This window comes from Nipponia nippon, unplaced genomic scaffold (assembly GCF_047370975.1).
Source record: "Nipponia nippon isolate SJK-2023a ecotype South Korea unplaced genomic scaffold, ASM4737097v1 scaffold_18, whole genome shotgun sequence".
NCBI classification, from domain to species: Eukaryota; Metazoa; Chordata; class Aves; order Pelecaniformes; family Threskiornithidae; genus Nipponia; species Nipponia nippon.
Window position 1 is genome coordinate 6,581,343 of NW_028262334.1, and position 10,272 is coordinate 6,591,614.

General features: G+C 38.9%; 1 protein-coding gene across 1 annotated transcript in view; it reads right to left on the reverse strand.

Moving 5' to 3' along the window:
* Window positions 1-3,353, reverse strand: part of LOC148056080 (uncharacterized) — a 49,221-nt gene extending 45,868 nt beyond the window's left edge. Inside the window, exons 1-2 of the mRNA XM_087754998.1 lie at window positions 3,321-3,353; window positions 2,670-2,789 (exon numbers count right to left, since the gene is read on the reverse strand). Coding sequence (XP_087611124.1) covers window positions 2,670-2,789; window positions 3,321-3,353 — 153 coding nt within the window. The remainder of the gene's footprint in view (window positions 1-2,669; window positions 2,790-3,320) is intronic.
* Between the last annotated feature and the right edge of the window lie 6,919 nt (window positions 3,354-10,272).

The window sequence follows — 10,272 nt, forward strand, 5'->3', positions numbered from 1 at the left end:
AAGTGTTTTGATGTCAATTAGACATTTTAAAAAAAAAAGCGCGCAAAAAAAGACCCTGAATAAGATCATCTATATAATCCCGGTTGGTACAGCAGACAAGTATGAATACCTTTTCTTTAGTTCACCACTGTACCTGGATAATAAAACCTGATTAAAATAGAAATAAAACTGAATGAGCTCTTGGCTGGAACCTGAGCTGGCCCCAGGTGTAAAGTCAGCACAGCTCATTGCAACTGGTGATGGCGAGGGCAGAAGGGAGATACTGCCAATGCTAACAGGAGCAATCTTCCCAGCAGCAACAGTTGGCACTCACGCCATAGACTACCACCCCTAGCAAAAACAAAAGCGAAGGCTTGCTCAAAGGGACCTTCTATTTCCCAGGCTTGCTCACACTTTCTTTTCCTCTTTCTGTTCCTATAGCCTGTCTCACCTCCCAAGAGTAGAGAAAGAAATAGGAAAACCATTTTCCCTTCCAAGCTATCATTTCCAAACCAGTAAGGTTTGTTAAACCTCACTGCCTCCTCCTAAAGCCGTCAGCTTTCTCTCAAGCTGCAATAAAATCATTCATTTAAATAAGAACATTACATGCATATTCATTTTTTTCTTTAAATAACCACTGTTTTACAGTTCAGTATTAATTTTTCTTCTATATGTTACTATATTGTGTTGTGGCGCTACATGTATCAGTATGTAAGCACAGAACTTTTAAGGTTATAACAGATGGTAATGAAACAGTTCCCCTTTAATCACAGAAAACATAATTTAATGCAATTAAAATAATTTCAGATTTATTTTCCTAGTACTAAACGATAGGGAAGTCAACAAGGGCACTTATTTATATCTGTGTAGGATAAAAAAAATGCTCAATGGAAAACCAAGAAAAGCATCCTGGCCTACAAGTCTGTGAGTCATTCTGCATAGCACATGCTTGCCTATAGCTTAGCAACGAACCAACTCAGATGAGAAAAAATGTAGACAGCAAATATATCACCTAAAACCAGCTCTTGTATATGGATATATGAATCCAGTTGGATTACAGGGAAACATAGAGCCTTTGCCTTTATTTTCTTCAAATTCACTTGAAGTTTACAGTTATTTCTAGGGATTGAAAAACAATAACATATCAGCTGTAATTAAAAACACGTTCCAACCCTTGCTAAATTTTATCGTCCTGTGATTTTATCTGTTTTCTTTCTGAGACTGATTTGTTCCATGGTTTTATTTGCCTCGTATTGGAAGGAAAATCAGACCCAAAAATACACTAGGGGAAACTATATAAATGGGAACTCTGACAAAAGCCTTATAAATAGCTTCAAATCAAGTGAGCGCAAGTGTGCCCAGCTGTCACGCTTTGGGTCTGAGCAGAACATCAGAGCTTTTCTCCCAGCGTGCCCTGGCAGCCAGAGTGGGTGACTCTCCGTGGTGGATCAAGTCGTCAGGCACAGGGCAAGATTACTGTAACCTAAAATTAGCTTCCTAAATACATACATAGGCTGTCAACTATCCAACGTCATTTCAGAACTATCCAGCTTCGTTGCAGAAATGCCGATCACGCAACATGCTGCTAAGCACTTTGAAAGCCTTTTGTAGAAACTTGCTATAGTTCTTATAATGGTTCTGAACCTAATTTTAGGTGAACTTTTTTTTAAATCTTGCCATCAGTAACTATTGAGGAACTGTGTAAATACGTGGTGAGAAATAGCTTTATATTGTAGGAGTAGACTAAATGTACCCTTTTACACATGCAAATTAATTTATTTTGAAATAAATGTACCACTTAGTAGGCAGCTTAGGAAGCAGAGGCTTTTTTATGCGGCAAACATGAAAAGGAGCTACGGTTATTTTAACAATGACTGCCTAGAAATGTATGCATGGGGGACAATAACATCAGTTCACCACGAATGGTGATAACACACATGAGTAACATACTTGAAGACAGACCAGGCAATCAGTTTGTATAACCATTATTATGATGCCTTGTGGCAAATCCAGGAGACTACTGGGTTTAGACATAGTTTAGGCTGGGTTTAGATTAGACGACTAGTTTAGACATACTAAACTACAATTCTTAACATGAATTATTTGTTGTGGGGATAAAAATTTTTCCTCAAAGGAAGTGCAAGAAATAAGGACAGATTGAAAGAGCAGCCATGACCTTATGGGACTACAAGCTTGGTTTTCAAAAACTGGATCTACAACTCACTTCAGGGCACCAAAATTTATCTGCTATCAGAATTTTCACAAGCTCTAGAGCAACTCTTCTTTGATAGAGTTAGCATTATGATAACAGCCCCACCATAACCAAAATACCCCATCTTTGTAGCTAAAGGAGGTGCGTAGATGTTATAGCTCACAAAGAAGCTGCATTCTGGTTGTGCTTATCGTCCACATAATTTCTGCTTAAAAAAAAATCTCCACTTTTTAAGCTCTTTACCAAATAGTAGGATTTTTCTTTTTTAATTAATTATTTTGCATACTAGATGCCTATCCTACAATATAAATCTTTTTATTAACAAGGCTTTACATAGTTCCTCTGTAACTATTAATGGCAAGATTGAAAAGTATGCTTATTTTAAACAATTGCTTATAACCCCCACCCCTCAAAAGAAAACCCCATGCAAGTTTTCAGACAAATTCCGGCATGTCCTGGATTGGAAATAGTTACTCACCACTTTGTCTTCCTCTTGTTCTTTAGTCAAGGGCTTATCCACTTTTGAAAATGATTGATTTGCCTTGGGGGAATCCAGTACAGAATAGCCATGATCCAGAATGTGACTGATAGCCTTCTTCTGTAATAGAGGGAAAAGTGGCTTGAGAGCATTTAAACTCTCTAGAGAGAAGCCTAAATTGGCTTACAGGACTTCTGACTTTTAATAAAGTCAGCCAACACCATTTCACTAGTTACAGCTTCAAGGTAATAGACATATTACTTGGATATTTCTTCATTCCTTTCTATATGCCTGTGTTTCCTCCTTCCCTTCCAAAACATTCATGACCTGTCTTGCATCTTTAATTCAATATTTGGAGATGCTGGGTGGGTATTCTGACACGCCTGTAAAGAAAATTGCCTTTCCCTTTCTCCTCCCAGGGCTTTTCAAGAGACAACCAAGATATTTAGTCACAGGAGAAACAAGCACGGCTCAAAGCTTCCCTTTTCGTCTAAGGAGTTTTATTGCAGATGAGCAGCCAAAGTGCTTTTGAACATTGGAAACTAGTACTTTTGGAAGACAGCCTCCCAAATGTTTGGTAGATATTGGGAGACAATAGGTAAACTCCTTAAAAGCAGCAGCACTGTGCCTTTCCTTTTGGAGGGCCAGTACCTTCCTGTCGGCACTCGGGGATTCTCCACCCATGGGGAGCAGTGAAGTGTTTTACATCCAGTACTAATGTGTTGTTCTTACTTTGCTATTTGTAACAGCTGAGTACAATGTCCGTACAACAAGGCAGTGTGTGCCAGCTAAAGGCACAGTCATAGATACTCGGAGTGAATCTTACAGTTTCAGTAGAGCTTTAGAAAGGGAGCAGTTTTCCTCCCATCCAGAATTGGGACGGGGTAAAGAACATTTTCTTAGACCATCAATCTAAAAGATTCATATCAGGCAGAACAAAATGCTGTGCATCAACACCTAGCAACATATTCTGGGGTATTCTTTAATCATATTTAAAAATTAAAGGTAAATTTCTACTGAAAACATAGACTTGATATTTCAGTTTCAGAATGGGGTGGTCTGATGGCTGCAAGTTTTACCCTCAAACGGAGATGGTGCTTTCCACCTACCTTTCTGTTTTGTTCTGAACTGCAGGCACAGTGACCCAATTTGAGATAAAAAAGCCTAAAACAGATTTCAGGAGAAATCTCTGTACGGACAGACCATCACGTTTCTCCTCGATTAAGAGCGAGCTCAAGAGTGAAAAGAGTACAATATGCAGCTCCCAATGAGATGCATTTATATGCTGAGAAGCCAGTATCTCGCTCTCACTGCAGGGAATTCATAGACTGCTTAGTTTCAACAGCATTTTGCAAAAGACTAAAAATCCATCAAAAAGCGATTGAAAGGAAAGTATATCTGCAAACTACATGCAAAAAATATAAAACCCATTGAGTTTTGAAATTCAGTGTTCTTTTATTGTGAAAACATATCCGAAAATGAAATGGAAACTGCATGGGAAAATTGAAAGTTGAAAAAGAAGAAAGAAACAACGTCTCTTTCCTGGGAAAAAAAATGGCTATACATTCCAGCAATTCAGTACAGAATCAATGATTCAGTTCCAAAAGAGAAATCATTTCCCTTATCTAAAATCATGGGTCAGGAACCAAGCCGCTGAGCCACATATGACTGGTTATGACCCTTATATTTAAGTGACAGCTAAAACTCCCTTTAAGAGAAGTTATTCTTGCAACATTTGTACAGAGGAATTCAGTCTAAGCTTCCTGCCTCGGCTGAAGAGAGAAAGCAACCTGAAGCGTGAGACTGCTCCTATGAGCACCACACAGAGCTCTCTATCTGTTGTGTTCTTGGTTGTCCAGCTGGGGCTGAAAAGCTGCTGTCTACAGGATACAAATTAGAAGATTCATACCGAAGATGCACGTTTGCTAAGGCTTGTATTGCTTCTTTAATGATGGTGTGAATACCCTTACTGGCATTCATCTGCATGCTGTGCTTGTATTACACACTTCAGAAGGGCAAAAGCTGTGCTTTCTGTGGTTAACAGAAGGAAAATGTTTGGGGGAAATTACCAGATTTAAATTACAATTGTGCTTACTGGCACAATAGATTAATGCACAAATTATTCATCTCGGGAATCACAGGTTTAAGTCTACTTCTCAAGTAGGCCTGAGCCAAGTACCTTTGATGCTAACAGGAGTATTGCTGTGCTTTTCAATAAGAGAGGCTGTAGAAGTCCCTCCTTAAGCAGACAAAAAGTCCAGCAGAGAAACTAGATTGAAGCAGCCCATTTGTACGTGTACAGGTATTTCAGAAGCTCACTTAGCTGTCTCGTTATTCATAACTACTTGTAGTCTTCCCCACTATTTAAACGCATTATTTTTAGATTTTATTTCACAGCAACCATGTGAAACTCAAAACTCTATTGCTTAATAAGCCTTTTGAACTTTTAACTGCTACCATATTCTAGAACGGTCCTGTGTTACATATTTTAAATATACTCCAGTAAAATTAAAGTATACTCCTCCTCACGCTGTCTACTTGCCTCAAAGGAACAGAAGGTAGGTAGGAGATCAGCCACCCTTTGCAGCATCTCTTGAAGTCAGTGGAAAGATTCCTATAGGAGTTGATTTGATTCTAAATAAACGGCCAGCTGCACTGGAACAGAAACTCCAAGCCTTTGGACCCTCTCTGAGATTAAGGTTTTTCTTATAGATTTCTAATCATCAAGGACTACATCGTCAGCCACCGTAACCTGGAGCAGCATCGCTGCAGTCAATGAAGCAGTGCTTCATTGGTGTACCAAATGAAGATCTAGGCTGTGACAAAACATGCATCTCCTCAGGGACTACGTACTATTTAGGCATTGCTAATGATGCGCTTAAGTAGAATTGTCTATTTTAGCAGCAAGTTCACAAATGCGTATGAAAATACCGGTGAAATTTTTATTAGCTACTAAAATGCTAACGGTGCTCTGAATTTCTTATACACAAGTGAGTAAGGCTCTTTTAAAAAACTTAGGTTTGAAGCAAAACTATCATGACTCCCAAAACGAAAATAAACTGTGAGTCAAACTTCACTTCCAATAAGATAAATGCTAACAGAAACATTACTAGACTAATGCATAGATGTTAATACTATAGCAGTACTCCTGTAAAGACATAACAGCCTTTAATAGGCTCAGCTTTATTTCACCCATAATTTATTTTGTTCCACATCACATTGAAGAAGCCTGAGCCTAAAAGCCTCCTACTCCAACCAAAGTGAGCAGGTGATTCTCGTGTGACAAATGATACCCAGAACGAGGGCCCAGATTTGTGCATTACAGACAGCTGTGACATTTTTCTAAACAACAATGTGCAAAGTGAATATAGAGGAAATTGTACAGCAACACCCTGAATTATTGAAAGGCTAGCTATGCAGAACAAACATAATTAAAGGGTCTCATTATCTTCTAAATAATCATTGTAAATAACGCTTTAGATAATTACTTCATTAGTTCTCAAAACACTGGCTTTTATTCTCCTCTGAGATTCCATCCACTAACTCTACTCTGAATAAATTGCCAAAAGGGAAAATCAAAAGCAGAGCAAGCATGTGAGCTGGAAATGCAATGTGTACTTGTTGTATGAACTGATTTAAACCCAGGATGTTTTGAAATGTTTCTTTGCAAATTTTCAGAAGGTTAAAAGCGGTTTGGTTTTTTAATGTAATTTTTTTCTTCAGATTGCTTTCTGATGCAGTTAGATTCATTTGCTAGCAGCTATATTTATCCATCTAAAGATGGTTGACAGCAGCGTGGATAGAACCAAGATTAGCCTATATCATGGATGACTGTCCTTAACTAAACATACGTATTGCCATTTTTCTTCACTACAAATACAATGAGGTAGATTCGATAATAGAAGAGACTATGCCTCTAAAAGCAACAGCCTAAACAAAAGGAAAGATGAAGACCAAGAGAAGAAATGGGCGGGGGGGGGGGGGGGGGGGGGAAGACCTGCAATTAGATGGCTCAATAGCTAAGAAAGTCTGCATTTGGAAAAGTGAGTATCTTTTTTCAACAGCATTATGTGAGTAGTGCCAGTAATTAAAGCCATGGCATGAAAAGGTGGCAAATATTTTTCTAGTGAGGTTCGAAGACAACCTGTAGCACTGCAAAAGGCTGATACGTACAACTCATGGTATTTTAAAAGGCCTTTGCCAAAAGTCCATTGAAGAAATTATGTAGCAAGAGGAAAATGGCAAGTCTGCAGAGCAAGTTAGGAAGCATCCAATCCTTTAGACAGAAAAGGCACAGTAGACAAACCAGCAACATTTGAAACTGAGAAAAGGTAATTATTTTTCACAAAGGTGATTACTAAAATTTTGAAAAGGGAGATCAGCAGCAACAACAAAGCCTAGAGAGAATTGAGACACATTTTGCAAAGATGCATACTTTTTTCTTGTTTTCTCTCTCTCTCTGTTTGTGGTTGGTTTTTTTGGGTTTTTTTTGTTTGTTTGTTTTTTTGGTGTTTTTTTTTTTTTTTTTTTTTTAGATTAGCTCATGCTGGTGTTAGAAGAAAGAAGCAAGTTTTAGGGCACCTAGGTTCCTCTTCAGAGAGGCAACCTGGAGATACTGAAGTTATTGAAGTTAATGGACATTATATAGACATTATTTGAGGCTAGAAAGCTAACATTAGGTAAATATGCGTGACTAAACTGATGATATGTGCCCTGATACAATGTTGTGGTGTACAAAGATTGAAGTAATAAGTATTAAATAGATCGTATTACTGCAAAATTCGGAAGATTATCCTATCCTAAAGACGTTGCTAGGCATAAATCAATCACCACCAAAAAGACTAGAAAAAATGCATCTTGGAAATTGGTTTCCGAACCCTAGAACAATTGGTAATTTTCTTTTAGGGGGAAAAAAAAAAAGTGAATAGTATAGGGGAAAGGGATCTTACTTCTTTTTCCAGTCTTTCAGTCACTGTCAGAAGCTAAGTACTGCTAGTTAGGCTACATGGAAAAAAAAAACCCAAAACCTCGAATCTGCGATGTCCGCATTTACAAGCCGTTTCCACAGGGTGGCGAATTGCGGGTTGAGCAGCGACCCTGCCAGAGCCCAACACCATGAGAGGCTGGGAGGGGATGTTCCAGTCACGTACCCGTGCCGCTGCCTGTGACACTTTAGGAGAAAAGGTAGTTAGAAAAACCAGATGCACAGTAGGTGTCAGCCCAGGCAGGCCTGCTGTAGTACCCAACACAGCTTCCAGAGTACCATTCTCCAAAGCACTCCCCTGCTCACCCAAAGTTTACACTTCAAGATAAAGCTCTCGGATAAGTCAGAGCAATGAGGCAAGAGACCTGCTTCTGTCATGGCAGCTGTTGGGAATGAGATCTTTTTTTGTACTTCAAGTTGATTTTACAGAGGATACTGTAGCTTAATCACTCACACTAAATACAGGCTAGGTATCAGATCTTTTCCCTAGACTTGGGTCCAGATCGCCAGCTGTGCTCAAATCAGAAATCCCAGAGAACGGCCTGGAAGAATAAAATTGGAATTGTCTTTTCTGAGAGCGTTCCTATCCAGCTGAAATTTATGGCATTACATGTACAAGGTTTTGAGGGAGCTCTAGATGAAATGGTTTTGTCTATCCCATTGCATCCTTCTCCCTGAATAGGAGAGAGATGGATTTGATGGGTGCACTGTTTGGTGAAGGAGGAATTGGCTGGGTGGTGGCATCCAGAGGGCAGTGGTCAGCGGCTCAATGTCCAGATGGAGACTGGTGACAAGTGGTGTCCCTCAGGGATCCATACTGGGTACTACTGGAAAACCCTTGTGAAAAGCCCTGCAGACAGAAATGCTGATTAAAATGATTAAACCAATTGCATAAAATTTAGAAGATGAACTATGAAACAAAATAGCATTCTGCCAGACCACTGATTGAATGGGAGCAACAGTAAAGGCTTTTGTTGCTTCGAAGGCATCATTGATGCAGGATTACAGCTACTGCGAGAAGACTCCCGCATCGCTATGCTCCCACAGGACAGGGCCTCTCTTACTCCCAAGCTGCTTCAAATGCTGGAGTGCAAGGTTGCAAGGGCAGTTTCTCTTCCTCTGTAGGAATCCTTTGTCACTTTTAATGACAAACCAAATTTAGGCCTCATTTACAGCAGTGGATGTAACTCGTGACTGCAAAGGGTTACACATGATCCAAAGTTTTAATATTGAAAGAACAAAATCTGCAGAAAACTGAGGTGTCACTGCCAGTTCTTTCAGTTCAACATTCTTCCCCGAATCATTTCCTACGTCTATAAAGTGCAAACAATGTTTTCCACAATAGTGTTGTGAATTTCTGTAAAGCACTTTGAAACCTAAGATTTTAAAGCTGTCTTCACCAATTTGGACATCCACTACTTAACCATGTTCGAGATAAGAGTTAGGCAATCCAACCCTAGCGCTAGGAAAAAAAAAAAAAAGAAAAAGAAAAAAAAGAAAAATCACAGCTGTAGCAGTTACTCACTGATCTTACAAATTCTTACAGGTGATTTCCTTCCTCTGGCTAAAATAATCTCAAAATATAGATGCCTCTTTCAAATAAAAAGTTTATGAAGTTTTACTGTCTAGAAAGATGGCAAAACATAAATCCCATTCCTATAGAAAAATAACTCCATTAATCCACAGAATATTAAGAGATACTGTTCTACTATATGAACAGTTATGACAAAAAAGTTTGTTCTTTAAAAAAAAATTTCATACTAATATTTAAAAGATTCAGTTAAGGAAAATGAAAGGTGTTTCATTCTGCGATGCAGAACACTGAGAACCTGGTCTGATCTCACCGATGAGGCTGCTTTGTGCAGGAGGTTGCACTAGATGACCTGCAGAGATCGCTTCCAAGCTGACTGATTCTCTGATGCTATATAGATTCTCTGATGCTATACAGATGTTCACCATATGCTCATATCACAATTCAGGAGAGGAGGAAGCTTAAAAAAGAAGCCAAAGATTTCTTTACAACAACAAGCTGTCAATATTATTATGCACACATTAATTCTTGTATGCCTTCTCACCTACAAGCCTCCACATCCTATTTCAGAAATTAACACTTACCCAATGTTAAAAACACTGATGAAGATTATATAATAGCAGACTCAAAAAAGTAAAAACCTTGTAACTACAGAAAGTTAACAGTTCTGTGCAACACTACCAAATAACTTTGTCAAATATGCATTGAAGTTGCCTCTCCATTTTCTGTAAGATTACATGAAAGGACTGTGAAGTGAGCTGTCGCATCAACGGCGCCTCGGTCGAGCCCGTATTCATTCTGGCGCATTCTCTAGCTGTTGTCCAGCTCAGTTTACTTCCAATTGACAGTAACTAGCACGGGCTGACCCCAGAGTCTCACAGTCTCTCTCACGTACCGATACAGGAAATATGATTTCGTATGCACAATAATCCTTGTTTTCTTCCCAACCCACAGAGTCTGCTATATGTCGTTAGCTATTTGTACCATAAGTTAGCCATTTGCTAAGAACTGCTCTTTAACATCAAAATCCTTCTTTCCCCCTCTTTGCAGTAAAATGGATTCCAACGTAGCCAATAAAAGCAATCATT